The sequence below is a fragment of the Hemitrygon akajei genome, chromosome 30 (genome assembly GCF_048418815.1).
Source record: "Hemitrygon akajei chromosome 30, sHemAka1.3, whole genome shotgun sequence".
In the NCBI taxonomy this organism is placed as follows: domain Eukaryota; kingdom Metazoa; phylum Chordata; class Chondrichthyes; order Myliobatiformes; family Dasyatidae; genus Hemitrygon; species Hemitrygon akajei.
The window spans coordinates 13,558,086-13,585,588 of record NC_133153.1 but is presented as its reverse complement, the minus strand read 5'-3'; the positions used below and the strand labels follow the sequence as shown (position 1 = coordinate 13,585,588).

Below are 27,503 nucleotides of genomic sequence, written 5' to 3'. Positions count from 1 at the left end.
GTGTGTGTGTGTGTGTGTGTGTGTGTGTGTGTGTGTGTGTGTGTGTGTGTGTGTGTGTGCGCGCGCGCACGCACGCGTGTAGCTATGTACAGTCCTGAGATTCATTTTCTTGTGGCCATACTCAATAAATCCATAATACAGTATTGACTATCATCGAATCAATGAAAGACCGCACCAACTTGGGTGTTCAACCAATGTGCAAAAGACAACAAACTGTGCAAATACAAAAAGAAAGAAGTAAAATTAGTAAATAAATAAGCAATAAATACTGAGAACATGAGTCGAAGAGTCCTTGAAAATGAGTCCATAGGTTGTGGGAACACTTCAGTGAAGGGGCAAGTGAAGTTGAGTGAGGTTATCCCCTTTGTTTCAAAAGCCTGTTGGCTAAGGGATAATAAATTTTTCCGAACGTGGTGGTGTGAGTCCTGAAGCTCTAGTACCTTCTTCCCGATGGCAGCTGTGAGAAGAGAGCATGCCCTGGGCAGTGAAGGTCCTTGATGATGGAAGCTGTTTTCCCACAACAGCATTTCAGGTAGATGTCCTCAGTGTTGGGGAGTGCTTTACCCATGATGAACTGGGCCATATCCACTACTTTTTGTGGATTGTTCCACCTATGTGCCTTTAGCCATCCCTGTGTAATGGGGAAGACCGAATAGAAATAAGCTGGTGTGAAACTGAGAAGGAAAGTTAAAATTGTTAAGATGAGCTGCAAATAAAGAATTCCCTTTTTTTTTTAGTTTATTTAGAGATACAGCACAGAACAGACCAATCCAGACATCCACCAATTTTTCTAAACCCTAGGTTAATCACATGACAATTTATAATGACCAATTAATCTCGTAACTATTATGTCTTTGGACTGTAGGAGGAAACTAGTTCATGCGGAGGAAAACTACGCATACAGAGGAAGGAAAATACAAACCTGCTCGCAGAGAATTGCGGAATTGAACTCCCAACTCCGATGCCCTGAGCTGTAATAGCATTGCGCTAATCACTATTGTGCAACAGAGCACAGATTCCTTGCAAAATGGTCACCTGGGCTTCAACTGGTTTCTCCAGTGTAGGGAATGCCATGTGTGAACCCCAAATATAGTAGATTAGAAGAGGTGTAGATGAACCTATCTGTCACATAGGAGGTCTGCAGAGATTCTTGAATGGCAATGAGGAGGTGGCCGAAGGGATTGATGTTACGTCAGCTGTTGTTCCAGGTTGAAGTGGCAGGAAGTGGAAAGGGGTGGGTTGGGAGGAATAAGCCAACAAGGAGTTTCAAAGACAGTTATCCCTTCAGAAAGGGGGAAGAGGGGAAGGTATAGCTTTTGTTGGGATCATGTGGAGCAGGTGGAAACAGTGATAGGATGAGATGTAGGGACCAAAGGAACCCTGTCTAGGAATAGAGGTGGGTTGAGGGTAGCTGTGCATGAAATGGGGGAAATACATATCAACTATATGCGGAAAAATTTCTTTAGCTAGAGGGTGTTGAATTTGTGGGATTTAATACCACAGGCAACTGTGGAGGCTGGGTCGTTGGGTGTATTTAAGGCAGAACTTGATTGGTTCTTGATTGGATGTAGCATCAAAAGTTACGGGGAGTGGGGCTGAAGAGGGGAAAAAAGGTTCAGCCATGATTGAATGGCGGAGCAGATTCGATGGGCCAAATGGCCAAATTCTGCTCCTGTGTCTTATGGTCTAACTACAGTGGAGCTGAAGCAAGTTTCAGGAAGAAAGGGGACATTTCAGAAGTCCTGGAGTAGAAGGCCTCTTCTTGAGAACAGATGTGATGGAGATGGAGAAACTGAGAACAAGGGATTACACCCTATAGAAAGCAGGGTGGGAGGATGTATCAGTGAGGTTATTCTAAAAGGCTGTAAGTTTATACAAGATTTCCATCGCAAGTCTCTCTCCTGAGAAAGGGACAGAGAACCAGAAAAGGAAAGTGTCAGAGATTACCCAGTTGAGTTTGAGGGCAGGATGAAAGTAGATGGTAAATGCGATGAAATTGATTATTAAATTGAGCATTTACCATCTACTTTCATCCTGCCCTCAAACTCAACTGGAGGAACTCAGCAGGTCAGGCATCATCTGTGGAAAAGAGTACAGTTGACGTTTCGGGCCGAGACCCTTCATCAGGACTGGAGAAAAAAAAGATGAGGAGTAGAATTAAAAGGTGGAGAGAGGGGAGGGAGAAACACAGAGTGATAGGTGAAACTAGGAGGGGGTGAAGTAAAGAGCTGGGAAGTTGATTGGTGAAAGAGATACAGGGCTGGAGAAGGGGGAATCTGATAGGAGAGGACAGAAGGCCATGGAAGACAGGAAAGGGGGAGGAGCACCAGAGGGAGGAAATGGGCAGGTAAGGAGATGAGGTGAGAGAGGAAAAAGGAAATGGGGAAGGATCTATACAGAGATAGGCAGATACTTTATTGATCCCAAAGGAAATTACTGTGTCACAGTAGCATTACAAGTGCACAGATATACAAATATTAGAAGAGAAGTAAGAAAGAATAAAACATAAGTTACCTCAAACAGTCTAACGGAGGGGTGGGGGGGGGGGTCATCACTTCCCCGGCTATAGGTTGACTCATTATAGAGCATAATGGCTGAGGGCAAGAGTGACCTCATATAGTTCCCTTTGGGGCAGCACAGCTGTCTTTGCCTATTACTGAAAGTGCCTCTCTGTTCAGCCAAGATGGCATGCGGAGGGTGAGAAACATTGTCCAGAAGTACCAGGATTTTCCATGGTGCCTTTTGTTCTACCACAGCCTCCACTCTATAACTCCTATAACAGAGCCAGCCTTTCTAATCAGTTTATTGAGCCTGTTGGCATCACCTGCGTAGTTGCCATTGCCCCAGCACACCACCGTGTAGAAGATTGTACTGGCAACAATAGACTGGTAGATCATGTGAAAGAGAGGCTTGCATAATCCAAAGGACCGCAGTCTCCTCAGGAAGTAGAGGTGACTCTGGCCCTTCTTGTACATAGCTCCACTCGAGTCTGTCATCCAGGTGCACCCCCAGTTATTCATAGGTCCCAACTACATCCATGTCCTCACTATCAATAGTAATAGGGACCAATACAGTCTCAGTCTTCCTAAAGTTCATCACCATCTCCTTTCTCTTACTGATGTTGAGCCGCAGTTTATTCAGCTTGCACCAGTTGACAAAGTCTTTCACCAGGGCCCTGTATTCATCCTCCCATCCTCCCTTTATACACCCAAGTATTGCTGAGTCATCAGAGAATGTACAGAAATGTGCTTGAGGAGCACAATCTCACTCAATTTCCTTTCTCTTAAATCTTAACAATAGATAGACAAACTTCAGTCAGTACTGCTGGTGGTTCAAACCAAGTCTAAACAAACCTAAGTACCTGCAAGGGTTTAGGGTGTCAAATAAAGACGTAATAGATGTCATGTTTTAAATCTAGGAATACGAAACAGACATGGATACTTTGAGAGCTTTCAATAGACATAGTTTCATTTTTCTTCTAAGTGCTATCTGTAAATTTAACATCATGAATTTTCAGCAGCGTTTCATTTTAAATGCCTACATTTAAAGGTCTTGTGGTGATTTCACAAAATTGTTCTTTTTTTATGCTTTTATTTAAATCAGCAGTTAAATTTGTGCTTAGCACCTTATGTTGAAGTATCATCAATTTTAATGATGCATCATCTTAATGTATACAAGTTCTGTGTTGTTGATGTTTTACAGAAACCCCTGCCATCAAATTTTCCAGGAGAAGTATCATAAACCTTACAACATGGCACATAACAGCTGTTGTTGGAAGTGATTTATTGGTCAGACTTGGGGCAACAGTAATCATTGATTGCCCAGTTGAAGGTAAATGAAACAGAAAGGATTATTTGTAACATTTATTTAAAAGTGTATTGTAATATTATATTAAGTGATTGTACTTTTTTCTCAGTGCAGGAGACCCATTAAGAGTTGCACCAACTATCTAAAGATTCTGTGCATTGGGTCTCAATCTTCTGAACTTTTCTAGTTTAATTTTAAATGCTTAGTTCTTCTCTTAACATATATGAATTTGTTTTCTGATATGCTCTAAGAATTGCCTGCAGAAAATATATTCTTATCACCTTTGTTCCTTTGCTGAAGGTTTTTTTTTCTATGTTGGTACTGACTTAACAATGGAAATATTTTCCTGAAAATCTATCAGATCGTTAATGTTTCTCATATCACAACACAACTCTATTTTAAAGCGCTTGTTAAGCACAAAGGGCTGTTGCAAAGGCTTTGAAAAACATTATATAGTTTGACATTTTTTTATTAATACTTTTCATATTACTATGCTTTAGTCTGTGTGTCTCTTTAATGAAGACTTTGTCTAATAGCTTGGTCACCAATACTTCCATTCTTCAATTATTTACATTCCATATGGCTTTAGCAAAACAAATAGTTTATTCCATTTCATATCATTGTTAAAATCCTATATAACCTTGTGTTAATGTATGTTACAAAATAGAATGCTTCATTTTTAAGCTTTGTTTTATAAGCATACTATTCTAAGATTATATGAGTTTCCTGTGTCTAGGGAGTATAATTGTGTTATTTGTTTGAACAGGTGTCCCTGAACCAAAGATTATTTGGCAAAAAAAAGATGTTCTGTTAGGAAACAATTCTGTTCAACTTCAAAATGGATCTCTGGCACTGGTAAATACAACACTTGCAAATCAAGGAATGTACACTTGTACGGCCATAAATGAAGTTGGAGAAGCAACTATGTCAACAGTCATTAATCTAACTGGTAAGATCTCACATTATTAACCAAAACACAGTGATATGAGACCAATTTCCACCCATTGCCAGCCAGAGAAAATCAGAAAGAATTTAATTCCCAAGCTATTCTCTTGTGTTTTATAATGTTCAACTTTAAGTTGTTTTTTTTTGTGTGTATGGAAATTAGGTCAGGCTTGAAGATTAAATTAAAATCATAACTTTAACAGAAGTCATTTAGCAGGCCATCAGATGTTTTGGAAATCACAAATGAAACTTTGAAAACCATATACTCAGTTTGTTTACCTATTATAATCCCTGGAAGAGTCACAACTAAAATGATAAAGATATCCAATATCTGAGTGTGGACCTTGGCCTTAGCTGCCAATTTGGAGATGCTAGATTCTATCCTTCATTGTTAACTCTCATCTGACCACTTACAGTGAAACTCCAGCAATCCACTCTCCAAACAATCAGAATCAGATTTATTTTCACTGTCTTATCTGACATGAAATTTTATTGTTTAGGGACAACAGTATGGTGCAAAAATCAAAATTACTATAAGTTACAATAGAAATAAATAGTTATAAAAAGAATAACAAGGTAGCATTCGTAGGTTCAATGCCCATTCAGAAGTGGCAGAGAAGTTGTTTCTGAATTGTTAGTGTGAGTGTTCAGGATTCTGTGCCTGCTCCTGATTGTATCGAGAAGAGGGCACGTCTCAGATCGTGAGGATCCTTAATGATAGATGTCTCCTTCTCAAGGCACCACCTCTTCATAGTGGGGGGGGGGGGGAAGGTTGCCTGTGATAGATCTAGCTGAGACTACAAGCCCCTTCTGCCTCCTGCAATCCTATGCATTAGAGCCTCGCCACCAGGCTATAATGCAGTCGGTCTGAATGTTCTGCACTGTATATGCATGGGCTCTTATTGGCACACCAAATTTCCTTAAACTCCAAATGAAATAGAGCTGCTGGTGTGCCTTCTTCGTGCATCAATATGGTGGGCCAGTGTCGATCCTCTGAGATGTTGACACTCAGATACTTGAAACTGCCACGCTTTTCACTGCTGACTCCTCTCTGAGGGCAGAACATCCCTTTACAGAAGTCTACAATCAACTCCTTAGGTTGTTGTTGCACCGCATTTAGAAATACTGATGATTCAATTTCTGGCTCAGCAGGTAATGTGCGTGCTGTGCTCCTTTCCCACTCAGCAGGGCCATGTTTCCTCCACACCCTTTGATTCACTTGGTCCCTATTTCCCATGTTCTCCTTAAGTTGACCAGTGTCCTGTTTCCCACACTCACTATACCTGGTTCAGTAGAAACTGTATTATAATGCTTTCTTTTATCTGGAAAGGAGAATTAATAATTTTTGTATGTTATTACGGAATAATATCCAATGGTTCAGAAAAAAAAAATAGCAGTCATTCATCACCAAAATCCTGAACCAATGGATTATTGGAATTTTATAAGCTATTTTGCAAAAGTCAATTGTCAATTGGTCATTGAAACGAGTGAGGGAAAGAAGTCTCGTGAATATCTGACTGATGAAGTCCATCTCTTGCTGACACACCGGAGAATTATACAAAATGCACTGACAGAAGATGGATGCTTTTACCACACTTTTGAAAAAGGAAATATTGTAACTAAAATTGGGAGAGTTGCAAGTAGAATTTGACAAAAAAAATAAGTTCTCTCATCTATTTAGAGCCAGGAGCCGCTGCACAGACTCTGGGATTCCATCAAAGCAAAGGAAAAAAACATGTCTTAATGGCATCAAAGCTTGGCACTCCAGTTATAGTTAAACAAGGGAACGTGTTACGTATGGGTGAGTCTGTGTTTTTCTTTGTTGTAATATTCATTTTATACGTGTTTAAGAATATTAAATCTGTTATGGCACTCTGTGGAACCAATTAGTATAAATTACAGCCAAACCTAAGTCTAATTATATGGTCTATTTTTAGAATTCTTTTTGGCTCCAAGGAAATAAATGTATGGAAGATGTCTGAAACAAAAACCCTATTGCAGGAGCCAACTTTAAATCGGTTCTGAATAGTTAAGAATGAATGCAAAACCGAGCAGAAATGCACAAAATAAAATATAATCAATTCTCCATGGTTCGACTTGGACTCAAAGTGGTACCTGGTGCTGGACCTGGAAAGTTTGAAGTCAATGAGATATGAAGAGTTGAGAACAAGCAAGAAGAGTATGTGGGGAGAACATAATAAGCAGCAAACACAAAATGCTCAAGGAATTCAGCAGGTCAGGCAGCATCTACGGAGAGGAATAAACAGCCGTCATTTCGGGCTGAAACCCTTCAACAGTCCAGTATTTTGTGAGTGTGTTGCTCTGGATTTCCAGCATCTGCAGAATCTCTTGTGTTTATGAGGAGAACATAAATCCTGGAGGCTGGAGTTCATTGTTGCTTAATTGCACTAAATGCAGAATATAATGACAACTTCACATAGTGTTCCACTTCTAGAATTTAATTCCATTGACTTAAGGCAATTGACGACAACTTTCTGCAACCACGAGGAGATTGGAATGAATGTTTAGCCCTTTGACAATTGTTTAAAATGGAGAAATGGAGGTGGGGTGCAGCAAGAGTGATAAAAAGTAGACAACAAAAATGAAGAGATAGGATACCCATGCATGCAATCCAGGTGCTGGACAGCTGCTGCAGTAAGATGTCTTTCAAGGAGAAGGCTGGACTTCACAATCTGATTGTTACGATTTCATGGAATTCAGCAGACTATGTCTCCATGTGCAAACATGATGGAATCAACAGGTTTTAGTTATTGTTGAAAGGAAGCAAATTTCACTCATGAAGCTGACATTCATTGTCCAATGGACAGTTCATTACAGCTGAGTGATTCGCTTGACCACTGCACCGTGCTGCACTGGATGTTGTACATTGTATGAACAACACAATTAAGATTCAGGATCAACCTCAGCTTTAATTCAAGCTTATGTTAAGAAAATAGGCAGACCTTTTATCCTGTAGGAGTTCCATACCCTGGGTTAAAGGTTTGGAAAAGGGGTATTTCTGTCTTCTGTTCCTTTGAGCTCTACAATAAGCGCCAAACTGATGATGTCATGGTAAAGAGGCAGAAAGTTATTCCATTGTTCCAGTTAGCAGTGTCAATAGAGTTATAAAATCACTGTCCACTGTAAGGACTTGGAGGCACATTCTAATAATAGTCTTTACTATATTAGTCTGATACTTAGGTAGTATCCTAGACTTGTTAGAGGGGTTTACGTTTTAGATGAATTCTTAACGCTTGTACTTATGTCCAAATCTGTCTAATTATATGGTCTGTTTTTAGAATTCTTTTCAGCTCCAAAGAAGTAAATGCAAAAGTGCCATTTCCTTCTATGTGATGTGTCCAGGCTGTTGTCTATATACATTTCTACCATGTGCACTCAACCTAGTTCATTCCAAGTGCTGCAGCTGTGCTCTTAACCACGTCTCCTCCCTCTCCAGAACACAAAAGGAATCCCCTAGTTCTTCCAGACCATCAGGTCCGCTAAGAATACCAAAAGACAATTTGAAATAATACATTAATAAGGTTACTCATTCATAATTTGTGCCTTGCAGAAGAGGTTTTGGACTATTTGGATAAATACATTGACTTTATATCTGACAGTTTACTATGTTCCCTCACAATGCCACCATCAAATACAAACTAACCCTCTGCTCCACTTTCATCATGGAAGGGGATAGTTTTGTCCATTACACCTTAATACCCCCCCCCAATCAATCTGAATACCCACTCACCCCTGAGTGACACCTTCCTGTTCCAGTGTCAGAGATGTAAAATCTGACCTCTGAACCTGTCTCTCCCCACAATCCTGGGCCTAAGTTTTTTACCAGGTGAAACAGCAGTTTATTTGTACTATTTAAATTTAGTAAGCTGTAGTCACCTCCCACAACTTCTCCCCCTCTCAAGGGGAGACCAAATGTAGACAGGATGGCAGCTTTGCAGAACATCAAATTTGCTCACCTCTCAGGTTAATTCCCTGCCTCAAACTCATTCTGCTCTCTGGTCTATTCTACAACAATGAAATGCAGTTTAAGCTACAGAAACAGCACTACATCTTTCGATGGGCCTCTCTTCAGCCTTCCAGATTGAAGACTGAGTTCAACACGCCAGTGACTCAGACTCAGTTCTGATCTCTGGTGCTGTCTATGTTGAATTTACATATTCTCCCTGTGACCACTCTGGTTTCCTCCAGGTATTTCAGTACCCTCCCACATCCCAAAAGTGTGAAGGTTAGGAGGGTAATTGGCCACTATCACTTAACTCTAGCGTTCAGGTGAGTGATACAGCCTAAGCAGAGTTGATGGATATATGGGTAGAGTAAATGGGCTAGTGTAAGATTAGTACAAAACTGGATGTTTAATGGTTAGCATGGATTCACTCAGTTGAAGGTCTTGTGATTTTTTTATGTAACTCCACATTATGAGAACTATTGTTCTGCATTTTGGGCAGCTATTGGTATTTATGTCATTTACAACTCTTCTACCATTGTCTGTTGACCACCCTATATGCCTTCAACCTACACTATCACTCCTTTCAACATATAAAACTCTCTTGATTTTCATGTGCCTATTTTGTCCTTTCCCACCACTCCCCAGTTTCTCATCCTTGGTACTTGTTCAAAACTGGTAAATACTCTAACCTTTTTCTAGTCCTAATGCAACATTATCAACATAAAATGTTAACTTCTTCTCTCTTCATGGATTCCGCCTGACTGCTGACTACATCCTGTATTTTGTTTTCCTTCCAACTTTCCAACATTTACAATGCTTTGTTCTTCTAAAGTTTCTTACATTTATGTAAAATGATCTTCTTTTACCTCATTTTTTAACCCTGACCCCCTGCAAGCATTTTATATTCTTTCTTCTTTGATACGGCAGAATGGCAATGTGAGATGTAAGGAGAATGCAGATAGACTGTGTTAAGAACATGGCAAATGGAATCTATTATAGAAAAATGTGAAACCGTGGATGTTGATTTTAAAAATGGAAAAGCAGGATGTTTTTGAAAATGCCGAGAATTTGAGATGTTGGTCTTCCAGGAACCGTTAGTGTTGAATAAAATCACTGAAAGGTAACCTACAGGTACAGCAAATGGAAATAGAAAAATAAACTGTAGATGCTAGAAATTGGAAATAAAAATGGAAAATGCTAGAAGCACACAGTCAATCTGTAGATCAGGGAGCATCTGTGGAAAGGGAAACAGCATTTCAAGTCAAAGACCATCAAACATAAGATGTGAGCAATATGCTTGCCTTTGTTGGAAGAGGATTTGAGGAAGAGAGTAAAGACATCTTAATTATACCTGGTTAAGCTGTATGTGGAAAAGGATGCACAGATCTGGTCTTACTGCACAAAGAAGGATATGATTGCAACAAGAATGGAACAAAGATCGACCAGATGTATTCATTGATCAACTGTCCATTCAGGGGAGATCAAGCAAATAATCCCCATATCATATATAATTTGGAAGGAGAGATGATCTAGTTTAAACATTGAGAATTCTTAAGGTACTGGAGAAACAGAAGAAACTTCACTAGCTTGCTCAGATGTTTCACGACTGAGATAAGAAGAAAGATCTTCACCCAGTGTGTGATGAATCTTTGGAATTCTCTACTGTTGAGGCGGAGAGCTTTGAAAATATTGGTAGCTTTTTAAAAATATATATTTTAAAGGAATCAAAGAATGTAGTATTAGTGGTTCTAAGATAAATGATCAGTCGCAATGCAGGGGACTGAATGTCCTACTTGTGCTTATATAATGATTTTATCATCATCAGACGTGATTGGATATTCACTACTATGTGATTCTGCTTGGAAATATTTGTCGTTGCTGCTGAAACTATGAAAATTTTGCACTGCCCTATCTTTGCAACCACGTGAGCACTTTGCACTGAAATATTTCAATCTAATAAGGATAGTATTATCGTTTTTCAGACTCATATTTACTGTTGATTGAGCCAAAACTCCCCACAGGTCTTCACCCCTCCCTGTCTTGGTCTTCTCATCCTGCCTTTCAATCATCCCAAAAGTATGTGCTCTGTTAATCCTGGCTTCTTCTTCAACTCTGAATTAAATGCCCACCATTTGTGCCGGTCCTTCAGTCGTCAATGTTCCTAGTTCCAGAATTTCTTCCCTTAGTCTTCACGCCTTTCTACCTCATTTGACTTTGAAGTGATTCCATTGAAACCAAATTGTCTGACCATACTTTTGGTCATTCATTCCAATACCTCCTTGGGCAATTATGTGTAATTTCTTCAGGTATGATACTGCTCCTGTTTTGCACCTTGGGGGGTATTGTGCTATTCAATTCAAAGCTGGTGTTATAAAATGCAGTTTATTTTATCCAGAGCCTTGGAGCAACAAATTGTGAAGTAGAATTATAAATCTTCATTCAAATGTTTACTCTTGCATGACCCCTGTCCTACAGATCATGTAACAAACTTGTGTAAGAGTAATTGTTTTCTTGCCGCAAAAGAATTGGAAACAGATCAGGCAGACCATAAAAGCATAGGAGCAAGATCAGGCCATTTAACCCACTGACTCTGCTCCATCATTCAGTCACGCTGATTTATTTTCCCCTCTCAAGCCATTCTCCTGCCTTTTTCCTGTAACCTGTAATTATCATATATAATCATATAACAATCACAGCACAGAAACAGGCCATCTCGGCCCTCCTAGTCCATGCCGAACTCTTAATCTCACCTAGTCCCACCTACCCGCACTCAACCCATAACCCTCCACTCTTTTCCTGTCCATATACCTATCCAATTTTACCTTAAATGACACAACTGAACTGGCCTCTACTACTTCTACAGGAAGCTCATTCCACACAGCTATTACTCTCTGAGTAAAGAAATACCCCCTCGTGTTTCCCTTAAACTTTTGCCCTCTAACTCTCAAATCTTGTCCTCTCGTTTGAATCTCCCCTACTCTCAATGGAAACAGCCTATTCATGTCAACTCTATCTATCCCTCTCAAAATTTTAAATCGATCAAATCCCCCCTCAACCTTCTACGCTCCAATGAATAGAGACCTAACTTGTTCAACCTTTCTCTGTAACTTAAGTGTTGAAACCCAGGTAACATCCTAGTAAATCGTCTCTGCACTCTCTCTAATTTATTGATATCTTTCCTATAATTCGGTGACCAGAACTGTACACAATATAAGCACAAGAAAGTCTGCAGATGCTGGAAATCCAAAGCAACACACACAAATTGCTGGAGGAACTCAGCAGGGCAGGCGACATCTGTGGAAATGAATAAACAGTTGATGTTTCGGGCCAAGACCCTTCTTCAGGACTGTAGCAGTATCGATGGAGTTAACATTTCAGGTCAAAGACCCTTTGTCATTCTGTCTTCAATCCGTAAAATTATGTTTTCCTTTGCCCAATTTGATGCCCAGATTTCTGAGTGTTTACATCATTTTGTTTTTATGTCAGATTTCCAGCATCTGCAGTTCTTTTGGGGGGGGGGGGGGTCTAACAATATGGGGATAGTCCTTTATCATAGCTTTGAGGAATTCTTCTTTTACCAGTTGAAGAATGATGGTGATTATCATTTAAAAAAAAAGAACCTCATTCTACACAGTGAATGATGCCCTCCAATCTTGGCATACAGTAGATGGTAAACCATTAGGCTCATAGTCAGCATTGCTGGGTAACTACGGTACTCTTTAGGGTTTAGCCATGTCATACTCCCGTTCTTTTACTTTTAAGTAGATTTGGGAGTTATAGAAACATAGAAAACCTACAGCAGAATACAGGCCCTTCAGCCCACAAAATTGTTGTCCCTACCTTAGAAGTTACTAGGCTTATCTTGTACATCCTCTTCTTTCCACTTCTATTAGCAAACTACAGTAAAATCATTTTTGGAGTAATGACTTTGGTGAAATGTTTTTTTTGTTAATAATATTGTGAACTTGGTTTGTTGCCAACATCTGTACAGATTAGTTAAATATGTGAAAGCTATTACATTGCTGCATTTCATTAATATGCTGAATACTAAGTCTTGATTTTTATTCTACAGAGATGTTGTTTCCAGATGTTGCCAAACCATTGGTAAAAATTACTCAACCCAAAATTTGTCCTCCATTTGGCTCACATATTGGAACTGACTATTGGGAGGTTCTATGATTTGAGTTAAACAAGTTTGAAAAGAACCATGCCACTGTATTTTTAGTTTTTCTTTCTTGATACATGACTCACATTATTTCCATAGGTGACTCCTCAGTCAGAATCACTTCTGTGTGATACACACAAAATGCTGGAGGAACTCAGCAGGTCAGGCAAAATAAATAGTCAACACTTCGGGCCGAGACACTTCTTCAGGACTGAAAAGGAAGGGGGGAAGATGCCAGAATAAGAAGGTGGGGGGAGGAGAAGGAGACCAGCTGGGAGGTGATAGGTGAAGCCAAGTGGGTGGGAAAGGTCAAGGGCCGGAAAAGAAGGAATCTGATAGGAGAAGAGAGTGGACCATAAGAAGTGGGAAACCAGGAGGAAGAAATAGGCAGGTGAGAAGAGGTAAAAGGTCAGAGTAGGCAATAGAAGAAGAGGGAGGATTTCTATTCAGTGGTGAGGACTGGAAATGTCCTTTCCTGTATCTCTACAGAGGCTTCTTTGGTTTTAAATGATTTGGGAAAAGGTTTGTAACCACACATGTTTAGCTATTAATTATTGATCAGCATCTCTACCAGTAGCACAGCCGCTCAGGTAGTAGTTGTTGTCTCATGGTGTCAGAGCCACAGGTTCAATCTTGATCTCTGGCACTGTCTGTGTGGAGTTTACGTGTTCTTTCTGTGACTGTGAGGGTTCCTGCTCACATCCTAAAATAGGACAAACTGGTGAACTAACTGGGCACTGAAAATTGTCTCCCAGTGTAGAGATAAGTGGTAGATTTGGCAATGTAAATGGGCGATGGAAAGAATTTAAAGTAGAATTAATGCAGGATTAGAGTATGGTGGATTTTGACGATCAGTGTAGACTTGATGACACTGTGCTTCAAATGACTAACATTTAACTGGACACAATCTCTATGTCCATTCATCTCTGCCTTCGTACAATTTCCAAACGATAAATTGATGCTATCTTTTAAATTTAAGAGAGCCTCAGAGAAATATAGCATTAAAATATTTAAGTAAATGCATCTCTGACTCAGAAAGGGCTGGCAATCAAAAATACCTACAAATTTAATGTTTGATGTCCTTGCAATGAGTTAATTGTTTTGGCCCATCCCTTAGTCAGCTGGCATGTTCAACTGTGAATCAACACAAGTGGGAATGTTTCCTGGAGTAAATTTGATTTTAAGCCCTTATGCGGCCGTAAAGGAAGCCAATATCATGATGAAATGTAAACAGCCAAATAATATAAATGCATTACAGAAATTGAACACAGAACAGAAATATTAGTTACTACTGATCTGCCGTTGTTCTTTTCATAAAGAGCTGGGTCTTTGGCTCAAGCACCATTGACACCAGTAGAACGCCAGTGTCTGTTCTTCTGAAGAAACCACCATAATGGAACCCAATCATGTCCAGTAGTGTATTTATGTGGCACAATAAAAGGCAGTCTGAGATATACTGTATGCCAAAGAAGGAGATGTTAGAAAAGTGGCCAAAAGCTTTATCGACATGATCAGTTTTAAAGAAATCCATGGATATGGTCAATGAGAGGCTTAGGTCAAAAATTCCAAAATTTTATCCTACTAATCGAACAGCACATTTACCTATTCATGGCTCCAAGCAGAATGCTTTATGAGAGGTTTTTAGTTAATGAAAAGTTAAAAATGTAATCTATGATTTCCTGACACAATATATGTTGATGGCATATCTGACTTTATCAATTGTAGATCATATCAATGTCATGATATGTGCTGGTATAATGTAAACACCTTCAATTTAAATTTAACAGAGTATCTTTGTAAAATTTTAGAATAATTATTTAATTTCATTTTTTGTAGTACTAGTCACTATTGTGTGTGCCTTATTTTTTGTCTACCTTGTTTTCCAGGCTGTCCGACAGTTGCCAAGGACAAAATGACCATTCGCTGGTATTTCAAGAATCAATCCATCCACACTGTCCCAGAACTTGAATACAAAATACTCGCCAGGGGACGAGTCCTCGAAGTTAAAATGGCATTTGAGAGGCTAGAGGGACAATACACATGTCAGGCTTCAAACAACTTTCGATCGATCTCTGCTTATGTGAATGTGAGCTTTGTAGGTATGCTAAGAATTTATTCATTTACTGTTTTACATCATTCACCATTTTAAATTGGAGCAGCATTTGTGTGGGAGTGTACTAGGAGAGCTGAGCCTTCTGTGAATTACAACAGGAATACTTGAAGAGTGGAAGGCGTGAGAATCTGCCTCTAAAACAATTTAATGTCATGTTAGTCAACTGATCCTTTATGCAAAGTAATTTTGTTGGTCTTCTTACTTCTCTATCTCCATCAGTCACAAATTATTTTCTTCATATCCTAGTCTTTTTCTAGTTTATACTTTCGAATATTTCCCATTTAAAAGACCAAGCCTCTCCTCATCTTTGGGGTCATTAATATGAAGTTCCCAGGCCTACAATCCACTCGGTGAAATCAGAGCAGTGTTCAGTGGAAAGGGTGTTGGGAACATGTGCATATACTTTTATTGGACTCCTGAACTCTTTATATAGGGATTTCTAAGCACATCTTCCCAGCACCAGCCAGGACTTGCATCTCAGGGGAACTAACCTCTCACCATCTGCTCTGCGCTTGGGCTTTCAAGATTCAAAAATAAGTACTTCCATTTTGTTTGTTGATGGAAGCTGGGGCATTGTTATCCATCCCTATTTACCCCAGAAATGAAGCAGGAGTTTAGAGTCAACAGTATTGCTGGGTCTGGGGTCACATGTTAACCAAACCGTGTAAGGATGGTAAGGACAGTAATGAACCAGCTGGGTTTTTACAGCAGTCCAGTATTGCATAATTTCTAATAAATGATACTTCTTTTAAGTTCTAGGTTTGATTACTTGAATTTGAAACCCTTGATGTTACAAAAATGGGAATTAAATTCATGTCGTTAGATCAGTGGTCCAGACATTCACTTGGCAGTTCTAACTTAACACTGCTCCCGATAATCCACAATATTTTTTTGTATGAAGAAATATATACTATGTGGTGGTTGCCCATCATGTCTGACAATGACAGGAAACCCATTCGGGGGAGCTTTTGAAGTGGAAATGTCATTGCACTGGGACAGTTCTGCTGTCTTTACCTGAGATATCTGGGTTCAATGGTATGAGCAAGTGTCACAGACTGGGGCCATCCGTGGTTGCAGTGGATGTCCATGACCTTCGTGCTCCACAGGGCATTGCAGCAGCACCTTCCTGGCTGTTGGACCTCACCATCGATCTCATCCGCCCAGTCCACTGGAGCTGACTTGGCACGCTAGGACAGGCATATCCCTATCTCACCAGGGTATGAAACAGCATAATACATATGCTGCCTCACACAACTGATTCCATTCCTTCGAGAGGTGTCACATACTCCTTAATGCATCATCCATTTTAAAATTACTCAGGTTTTATGTTCATAGATCAGCAATGGTGATTTAACAATATATTTTCTAAAGGTAAATTAAAAATTCAGATGGAGATATGGCCACTATCTGTAAACTTAGAGTTAATATTAGAATTATTAAATAATTATTTACATTTATATTTACATAGGAAATTAATGTTAAGGAGCTAGCATTAGAAAGAGTAATAATAAAGAAAGGGAAGATAACCAGTTAACTAATTCAACACAGAATGGATCAAATCCTAGTTCTGAATGTATTGTATCCCTGCATACTTGAGAAATTAGGATAAAGGTCATCTACAAAAAATGTGTTGGCGTAAGATAACTTATCTTGGCACATGATTACAGTTAGAACGTATGCTCATGTTAGCAGGCTGGCCACAAAATAGAAGAGAGAGAGTTGGAAGATTTGATGTAATTACTGGAGTTGGTGAAAGGTGGGAGGTATTGTTCCACAATGAATGGTACCACAGGCATTGTTGATCACTTACGATTTGGCCTTGAGTATTGTTCAAAATTAGTGGATGACATTAAAAGGAAATATGAAAATGGAAGCAGGACAAGGCCATGCACTCAATTTGTCTGACACTCCCACTCAATGACCACCCTTTACCACCATCTCCCCGCACCCCACCTCCTTAACCCACTGCATCACTCAAGTGACCTCCACAGGGGAGAGGGACTGCGGCAGATTAAAGCAAGGCATTAAAGCATTTCTGGCTCATGAAACACAGAAAGTATAACTTTAGTTTATTCATCTTTGCTAATGAGATGATCTCATTAAGATGTCCAAGATTTTGCAAGTGATTGGCAGGTAAGTGCTGGAACACTTCGTTTGGGATAAGGAAGTTAGGACTTGGAGATATAGTCACAGTATCTGATTCAGACTTTTTTGACAGAGGCAACAGGAGTTCTTTATTCAGAGTTGTAGATAGATTACTTGCAAGATTAATACACTGTAGGTCATCAAGGGGTATGGAAATCAGGTGGGGAAATGAGCTCCAGTATTGCCCTTGTTCTTGTTAAAAAGTCTGGATGAGCTAAATAACCTAGCATTTTTATCTGCTTTCTTTGACAATACTGACTGTAGCGGCCAAAATTGCCAAATTGCCACTGCTTTGACCCCTACAGATTTGTTATACTTGTATGATGTGCCCTCAGCTCCAATAATGATTGTTCCAACGTTGAAGGTAGACATTCGATCCTTTGTTAACAATTAGCAAACATAAAATCTTGAAGCAATGGAACTTAAGTAATATTCAGCATAATTGAGCAGTTAACAAAAGATACGACATCCGTCGGCACCCAGTTGCAAACTGCTCTGAATAAAACATGAATGCATAACTTATTCCCTTCACTCTTACCACACCCCCACTCATGTGACTAGTTGCCATAATAAACAATAAAAGTGAAACGCATAATCCAATGTCGATAGAGAACAGATGTATGGCTTCTACACTGAAATCGCAACGATGCTCAGTACAGGACAAGGATATCAATTTCTAAGGTTTTTCTGCATCAAAACTTCAAATGTTCTGTTTGAGAGGTCAGAGTGCTTAAAAGAGGGATTGCAAAAACTGAACCAGGTGACTATTCTTCCTAATAAGAAAATAAAAGCACATAAATACAATCAAAAGAAAGTACCAATGAGCAGAAGAGGACCAAAGAAGCCAATGGAATTGCTCCAAAATCCTGGAATGAGCAAGGGTATAAGATGGGAAGGAGGTGTGTGATGGTGGGGGTGAGGAATACAGACAAAATGTGTTCCTAACCTATCCAGCCGGAGCTGTCCGTGTCTTGTATGGCAAAGCAAGACGCTGGATGAAAAACCAGGCCTTAGAAATGAAGTCAGGTTGAGGGGAAGGGGAAGAGCAAGAGGTCAGGTGATGGGATACTAACTGCTATTAAAGAAATTATTCTTGATTGAAATTTTGCTGCACTTTTTCTACATGCAACTTTATGACCTGTCAAAAATTTCCGTGACACTAAGTTCCTTTGGTACCACGCGTATATTTTCCACAGCTGTAATTCGCTAAATTTGTTCTGTGAAAATTTGGTGCAAACAGGGATTTTGAGCAATAATAAATCAACATCACACCTAACAGCCACACTGGAAGCTCCAGAAAATGGAGGGAATTGTGTACTGTTCAAAACATGATCAACAAGTACCAACTCGAGCATAGACATTCTGGCCCATAAAACCTCAGCACATTGGTCTTTCTTGTGCTTATGTTTCTTATTTGTTATTCATTCACCAACAATTTTAAATGTTTAAATGATTTTTCAGTGTTATGTAATTGAGAACAGATTTTTTTTTTTTCCCCTGGGTGAAATGTGATTTTCAATAACACTGTTTATAAGATCAACAAACACCAGTGAAAAGTAGGCGAGTAATTTCTGGGCATTTGTTGTCACAGGATAGTACATTACTGGAAGGTGTGCTAGTGAAGTGAATGAACTGCCTTTCATATTTTGGGAAACACCACTCCCCATCAGTCTCAATCCCTTGCTTCTCCATGATCAGCTGATTCCTGATTCCTCCCCCAGGCTCAGATCATCCTGTCATTAAGAATCAACACAGTCCCCAATATCTCCTGCCTCTGTTATACCTCCTCCCCTTCACCCATGTGAGATATTCTTGATGAACAAATGGTAAAGGTGGTGCATCTTCATTTTAGTGTTACAATTCAGTCAGCATCATTCACGAAAGGTCCAGATTGAAGCTGCATATTGTCACATCTTTAACTGTCTCCACAAATTACTTTCTAATACGGGGTCTGACAGTCCATTATCATTTAACCTACTCAAAAAGGGAGTGATTTCTAACATGAGTATTATTATGAGCCACATACTATGTTATCTCCTGCTTCTCCAGTCATATGGGAATCATCGGTGAATGAATCAGAATTCTAGCATGGGTGTGAGTCATGGGGAGTGGAACACATAACCTCACTACCTGTTAATATGACTTTCTCTCTGTTCAATTTCCCCAGGGATATGAGTGTTGGGGAATGGGACATCATTATTATCCATTCCAGCTACATGGAGTCATGGAGTTATAGAAACAGGCCTTTCTACCCTCAGTTTGCATTGCCAACCATCATGTCTGTCTTTGCATCCTACTAACCCGTACAAGTTCGTTATCCCTCCATTGCCTTGCTCAGTCAAGTAGCTGCCCACATGCCACATCAGTATTATTACTGTTCCTACCACCACCGCTTCCAGGTACTATTTATTGGGTGAAAGGTTTATAGCTCAGATCCCCTTTAAACCTCCCTCTCGCCTTAAGCCTAATTTCTCTAGCTGTAAGCATCCCTACCCTATCTATGCCTTTCATAATCTTATGCACCTCTATCATGTTATCTCTCAGCCTCTTTTGCTCCAAGGGATGCAGACCCACCAATTCCACTCTCTCCTGATAACTCAAGCCCACCAATCCAGGCAACAACTTGGACTGCAAAAGACAAAAGACATTTCAGATGCTGGAATCTGAACTCGAGATGTTGATGACTCCTCTTCACCTCCCCCCCCACCCCCCATTCTCCGCAGATGCTGCTCGATAGGTTGTCAAGCAGATGATTCGTTAATCTTCCATATGCTCTCCAGCCCCAGTCATATCTTTCCTGTGGTGTGGTGACCAGAGCTACAAACAAAGCTGCAAGCGTGGCCTCATGAATGTTTTGCATCATTGTAACGTGACGTCCCAACTCTTGTGCTCAATGCCTTGGCCAACAAAGGCAGGCATGTTATATTCCTTCTTCACTGCTCTATTTATCTGTGTTGCCACTTTCAGGGAACTTTGTATTTGTACCATAGATCACTTTGTTCAACAACACTCCGAACAGCCTATCATTCACTCCTGTGTGTCCTGTCCTGATTTAAATGTATCACTTTGCACTCGCCTGAGTTAAATTCCCTCTGCCATTCCTTTGTCCACTTTCCCAGTTGATCATTACCCTGCTGTAATCTTAAGGGAACTTCTTCACCCTCCCAGATTCTTACTTCATTACCTACCTTCTCCCTCACCTGGTTTCACCTCCCCTGCCAGTTTGTACAGCTTCCCCCTCCCTCACCTCCTTATTCTGGCTTTTGCCCCCTTCCTTTCCAGTCCTGATGAAGGGTCTCAACCTGAAACATCAACTCTTTATTCCCCCTCTGTAAATGCTGCCTGACTGGTGGAGCTGCGTAAACCTATTGTGCGTTCCACCAGCATTTTGTGTGTGTTGCTCCTTCACCGTCCACCTGGCATGCCAGCTACACTCCAATCAAACAACAGAGTCCATCAGCCATTGCTGTGCCACATCTCCAATCTGAAAAACTACCCTCCACTTACCACCCCATGCCTCCTACAACCAAATCAGTTTTGCATCCAGTTGCCTAGCTCGTGCCGGATCCCATATGTTATTACCTTCTGGACCAGCCTTTTTCACAGCAACTATGCACAGATAAACTTGCGCATGTGATGAGTGTGGTGAACTACAAATACCTGTCTGGACACGCCCCCTGATGACTGCTCCTGTGGCTCCTCCCACAGACCCCTGTATAAAGGTGATGGAGGTCTGAGCCCGGCCTCTCAGTCTCCAGGATGTAGTATGGTGGTCACTCACTGCTCGTTCCTTCTTCCAGTCAATAAAAGCCGATACCTCGCTTTTACGTCTCAGAGTGAGTTATTGATGGTGCATCAATGAGAAAACACGAGGAGATCTGCAGATGCTGGAAATTCAAACAGCAACACACACACAAAATGCTGGTGGAACACAGCAGGCCAGGCAGCATCTATAAGGAGAAGGGTCTCGGCCCGAAACGTTGACAGTGCTTCTCCTTATAGATGCTGCCTGGCCTGCTGTGTTCCACCAGCATTTTGTGTGTGTTGTTGCATGTGATAAGAAGCTTCGTTTTGACTAAAACCTTGGCTTGATTGAGGTCTTGCTAAAACCCGGATAGACAAAGTCCACTGCCCTGCTCGCATCATTCCTGTTGGTCACCTCTTCAAAAGCTCAGTCAAATTCATGAGACATGATTTCCCACGCAAAAGGACAAAAGTCCCTAATCAGGCTCTCATTTTCAAATTCAAATAAATCCTGTCTTTCAGAATCCCTTCCAGTGATTCTCATGCAACAGATGTAAGGCTTACCGGCCTGGCATTCCCTGGCTTTTTCCTGCTGCCCTTCCTAAATAAAGGCACAACATTAGTTCTCATCTGACCTTCTGGTAGCCCATCTGTAGCTAGCGCAGTTATAAAAATCTCTCCATAGAGCGACCATTCTCATACCTTGCTTCCCATGACACCCGAGGATACACCTGGTAAGGCCCTGGGAATGTACCTACCTTTATGTATTTCTGTGTCTCCAACATTACCTGATTGGACATAAGAGGAGTAGCCTGATTTATCATCCATTCCTATATGCCTCTGACCTGAGGAGGCACATTGGTGGATCTGGAATCTTATATTAACGAGACTGAACAAGGATAGCAGATATCTTTCCCCCAAAAGCATTAGTAAACCACCTTTTCACTTGTAACATCAGCAACATTCACCTCGGCTCTCTGAGATAACAGGTCAACACACCAACCCGCCCCTCACACAATGCTTTGCAAATGTCTGTTTTTATAATAAAAGTGATCACAGTTGAAAGTGTAGTCTGAATCAAAATCCATCATTAAAGATATACTTGTGATTGTGTATACAACATCTTATAGAAGGCTAAATGTTATTGCCCGTGGCCTTTTTCTCTCTTCGCATAATATATATCACATTATTATTCATGTTTCATTTATATGTACATTTATGTCTATATTTGCACCCTATATCAAAATCATCAGTTTTGAAACTAGAAACAGACTTCCAAATGTCTGACAGACTGAACATATCATAAATATAGCAACGTTAATTGTAATATTATTTTAAAATGTTTAAATGTTACCAGTTGTTAAACATTAAATAAATATATTATTAGAGCATAAATGTAATGATAGACATTAATAATTATTACCATTAATATTGACAATATTAATTCTATAAACATTTGAATCTACTGAACACCGTTAATGATTGCTGTTGTGAACAGGTTTTATGTGGGTACCTGGAGACTGGACTGCCTGCTCAGCGATGTGTGGCAATGCTGGAACCCATAACAGAAAACTACTCTGCCTGAATACAAATGGAATTGAGGTGAATAAGTCGGCATGCTATGAGCTTCCTGAGCCGCCACTGGTAATTGAATCATGCAACGTACAGGATTGTCCGGCCAGGTAAGACAGTAAAATACCATTGTCCCCCTTTTAATGCAATTATATATGTCGCCCTGGCCAGTAAGCTCTGTTAGCTGAGTCTTATTCTCAGTTATACAGCACAGAAAATGATTAAACAAATCATGGTACTTATATGTCACCACAGAGAAGGATGAACATCCACGCCATGAAAATGAAACTTGGAAAGAGAACCATTTAAGTGAATTTTATGCATTCCCTGCCCAGTATTTCTGTAAGGCGGCGAACCAATGTGAGGGAAAGAAGGCTGGTTACAAAACGACTGAATTTAGCAATGATCGTTCTCAAACCAAAATGGCAACTATCCATTTTCCTCCATCCATGCTGAGTTCCTCCAATTTCATTTGTTTTGCTCCAGATTTCAGTATCTTCAGTCTCACCCAACCTAAAGAAGAGTCTTTAGCCGAAACATCAACTCTTCGTTTTCTTTCCGACCCGCTCAGTTCCTTCAACACTCCATGTGTGTTGATCCAGATTTTCAGCACCCTCAGTCTCTCCTGTGTCTGCAGTTTAATATCACTGGCTACAGCCCTCAGTTCCATTCTGAGAATCTCTTTAACTGATTGTGTTGGCTCTCTCTCTCCTGCATCTTTCCCCTCTTTTCGGGTAGCCAGCGCTAAGAATTCTCCACATTGAGATCTGAACAACAGTGGTTTTCAGATTTTGCCTTTCCGGGGTAAAATCGCACCGAATCGAAAATACAGAAGTGAGTTGTCAACAGTTCTCCAGTATTTAGAAAACAATGATCATCTCCAACATTTTATTGAGATTTAACCCTTTCCTTCCATTAATGGACCCCTTAATGTAAATATAACATATAGCATCTTTTTTAAAAATCTAGACAGAACTTAATTTGGTAAATCATATTAAAGTGTTTTGCTTTGAAGCCTACAATAACTGAAACTCCTGCAACCTGCATATATAATAAATTTTCGAGTACTTTGATTACTTTGTACTGTATGATAATTAAACTTGGCAATATTAAAGCTTTCAATATGCCCCGCACAGTAGAGCTAATGGAAGACAAAGTGTAATGCATGTTCTCAGTTGAAAACGACAACGTGTTCAAGTAGGCTTCATTTTATGAGAAACATCTTACAAATTGGCTCTTCACTGCAAAGGCAGGGTCATAGATAGTGGTGAACATACAGCTATTCTAACATAATGAAGAGATAATATAACGCTTGGCTCTGATGTGCTTCAAAAATGCACAGAAATCCAGATTATATGCATAATTACATGAGGCAGAGCATCAGACTTGTGTTGAGTGAATTGCAATTTTTATTACTTTGGATACGAGCTCAACATTCATGCAAATGTGCAAGCTCTAAATTTCAGATGTTAGACCAATGCCACGACTATAGGATCTGACCCAACATGACTGAGGTATTATTATTGGAGTGGACTTGCAGAGCAGTGTTGGCAGTTCAATGTGTAACTTTCAGGATTTTTCCTTGTGCAAGTACCACCGAGTTCACAATGCCCTCAAACACATGCACAAACACATTAGTCCTGCCCCTCCTGGTAAGTGTTCAGCAGTGATTCCAAATAAATGCGGAGCTATAGCTGTTCACTGGCACCCTTAGTGGACAATCCACCCAAGCAGCCTACACAGTAACACCCTCCTCCATTCATTTCAACAGTGGCTGTGCAGCAGAAGGGCTTCAGTAATTTACATTTTAAGTTGCTTTGATAGTTACAAAATAATTGTTTTTAATTACTTCCATTCTTTAATTGTCTGAATATTTTTCAGTGGTTCAGATATATATTTGGTGGTGGGGTGGAGACACGTCTCTACCAAAGGAGGTGTAAAGTACTCCTCTGCTAGCCTGTAGGCAAGCTCTGGGGAAAGTGTGGCACCTGCTGAGCCCCACAGTCAGGGCCACGTGGATATCACAAAGCCTGGTTATGTGACCACTGATGCCAGGCAGACAATCTCTGAAGAGTATTGATAATGGCTAGGGTCACCTGTTTTGTAAAGACACGGCCCAGAGGAAGGCAATGGCAAACCACTTCTGTAGAAAAATTTGCCAAGAACAATCATAGTGATGAGACAAAAATATTTCTACATTTATCTCATTATCATAAACATTTAAAAGCATATTTGACTGCAGGCTTAATGAGGAGATAGAGTTTTGTTAGCTGTCAGGAGTTTGCAGTGTGTTGAAGCAATCTGGTGGATTATTTACATCCACCCAGTGGATTTTTCAGGATGGTTTGTATTTGTTGGTACCTGAACTATTGCCCATTTTTAGAAAAGAAAGTAAAGTGTAGTGCTCCAACTCCCTGTATATGATGTCCATCAGATTATACAAGAGGAGATGGTAATGAGGAGCCTGTTTCCATTTGCTACTCCCAGTATATGGTCCTGGGTCTAATGTTGCAACTGACTGCAAAGTTGCCAGCCACAGGGCAAGTTTGGCTACAGGTACCCTTGCATTTATCCTTACCCCAGCTCCCTGCCTGACCTTTGATAATTCTGTATTTGGTAAACAGTTGCATAAGTGTAGGGGCAAGTGTCATTGGGGCAGGCTGATCCCTTGCCAGTAACAGGTGGAACAGAGACTGCTGCCGGGCCGTTCATGAAACAGAAATCCTGAGAGCTCTCGACAGGGTGAGGTGCAGAAAATGTTTCCATGTATAGGGGAGTCTACAGCTGGGGGTCACCATTTTTAAAAAATGAGACATGATCCACTTACCATAGAGTTGAAGCAAGGTATTTTTCTCAGAGGGTTCTGAGTCTTAGAGGGTGTGAAAAATGGGTCTTTAAAGCAGAGGTAAGTAGAACGTAGAACAGTACAGACACTTTGGCCCAAAATGTTGTGCTGAACTTTTAACCTACTCCAAGATCAACCTAACACTTAACCCTCCCACGTAACCCTCCATTCTTCTCTTGTCCATGTGCCTATTATGTAAGAGGCTTTTAAATATCCTGTATGTAGCTAATTCTATCACCACTACTGGCGATATATTCCACACACCCACCACTCTCTGTGTAAAAAAACCTACCTCTAAGAACCACCCCCTCTCCTATATTTTCCATCAGTCACCTCAAAATTATCCCCTCTCACATTACCCATTTCTGCCCTGGGAAAAAAAGTGCTGGCTGCCCACTATATGCCTCTTATAATCTTATGCACTATATACACTAAATAAATAGTTGATAAGCAAGAGGGTGAAAGGTTGTCATATGGACCCAGGGCTATAATCCAGTGAAGAGCAGAATAGGCCTGAAGGTTCAAGTTGCTTTCTTCTGCTTCTAAATCACATAGTTCTCTGTTCATATGTAAGACCCTCCCTGAAAGACCCGTTTCCTTACATTTTATCACAAGAAAAGAAATTTGTACCCAAATTGTTCTGTGTGGAAAAACATCTGAACCATCAAGAGGGTCAAAGTACTAGGCACTAGCTCAGAAAGATGCTACAGAAGCTATCAATATTTTCTTAAACGTACTCCTCTGCATTTCCCCTTCCCAACAGTCCAAAATACTCCTTGAATGTTTGATTACCTGAGAAGCCATTAAGCAAAGACTGTGGTACAATTAATTTGACTGACACACGTGTCTGATTAGACAAAATGAAGAGAATCCTGAGGGTTTCTACAGATATATTGAGCAAAAGGATAGTAAGGGACAAGATTGGTCCTCTGGAAGATCAGAGTTGGAATCTGTGTCTGGAGCTAAAAGAGATGAGGGTGATCTTAAATGGATTTTTAGCATCATTATATACTCTAGACATGGACACAGATCCACAGATATGTAGTGATGTAACAGCAAGGTTATGGGCTGTAGGTTACAGAGGAGGAGGCGTTTGCTGTCCTGAGGAAAATTAGGGTGGATAAATCCTCAGAGCTTGACAAGGTGTTCCCTCAGACCCTGTAGAGACTAGTGCAGAAATTGCACGGGCCCTAGCAAAGATACTTAAAATGTTCTTAGCCGTGGGTGAGGTGCCAGAGGATTGGAGGATAGCTAAAGTTGTTCCATTGTTTAAGAAAAACTCTAAGAATAAGCCAGGAAATCACAGGCAGGTGAGTCAGATATCAGTCATGAGAAAGTAATTGGAAGATATTCTAAGAGATTGGATATATAAGTATTGGGATAGACAGGGATGGATTGGCGCAGGGATTTGCAACCTGGGATCCACTGACCCCTCAGTTATTGGTAGGGGTCCATGGCATAAAAAAGATTGGGAACCCTTGGATTAGGGATAGTCAACATGGCTTTGAGTGTGGTAAGTCAAATATAACTAATCTTATAGAATTTTTTGAGGAAGTTAAAGAAGGCAAGGTAGTAGAGGCTGCCTACATGGACTTTAGCAAAGCCTTTGACAAGGTCTCACGTGGGAGGTTGATCAAGAAGGTTCATTTGCTTGGCATTCAAGGTGAAGTAGTAACATTTGGCTTTATGGAAGTGGTTATAGATGCTTGCCTCTCTGGCTGGAGGCATGTGACTAGTGGTGTGTCACAGGGTTCAGTGCTAGGTCCGTGTTGTTTGTCATCTTCTTCAACAATCTGGCTGATAATGCTGTAAACTGGATCAGTAAATTTGCGGAAGACACTAAGATTAGGGGGAAGACTATAAAAACTTCCAGAGGGATCTGGACCAGCTGGAAAAATGGGTTAAAAAACGGCAGATAGAATTTAATGCTGGTGAGCCTGATGTGTTGCACTTTGGGAGGAGCAACCAGGGTAGCTCTTACACAGTGAGCGGTAGGGCACTGAGGAGCGCAGTAGAACTGAGGGATCTGGGAATTCAGATCCATGATTTCTTGCAAGTGGTGTCACAGATAAATAAGGTAATAAAGAAAGCTATTGGCATATTGGCCTTCATAAATCAATGTATTGTGTTCAGGAGTTGAGATGTTATGTTGAAATTGTATAAGACATTGGTGAGCCCCGGTTTAAAATATTGTGTGCAG

At 40.4% G+C, this 27,503-nt stretch overlaps 1 protein-coding gene across 1 annotated transcript in view; it reads left to right on the top strand.

Annotated features, from left to right (window-relative positions):
* The window catches only part of adamtsl3 (ADAMTS-like 3), a 726,995-nt gene that overhangs the window by 661,353 nt on the left and 38,139 nt on the right, over positions 1-27,503 (top strand). Inside the window, 5 exon segments of the mRNA XM_073033006.1 lie at positions 3,703-3,831; positions 4,574-4,756; positions 6,434-6,553; positions 14,771-14,983; positions 22,385-22,568. Coding sequence (XP_072889107.1) covers positions 3,703-3,831; positions 4,574-4,756; positions 6,434-6,553; positions 14,771-14,983; positions 22,385-22,568 — 829 coding nt within the window.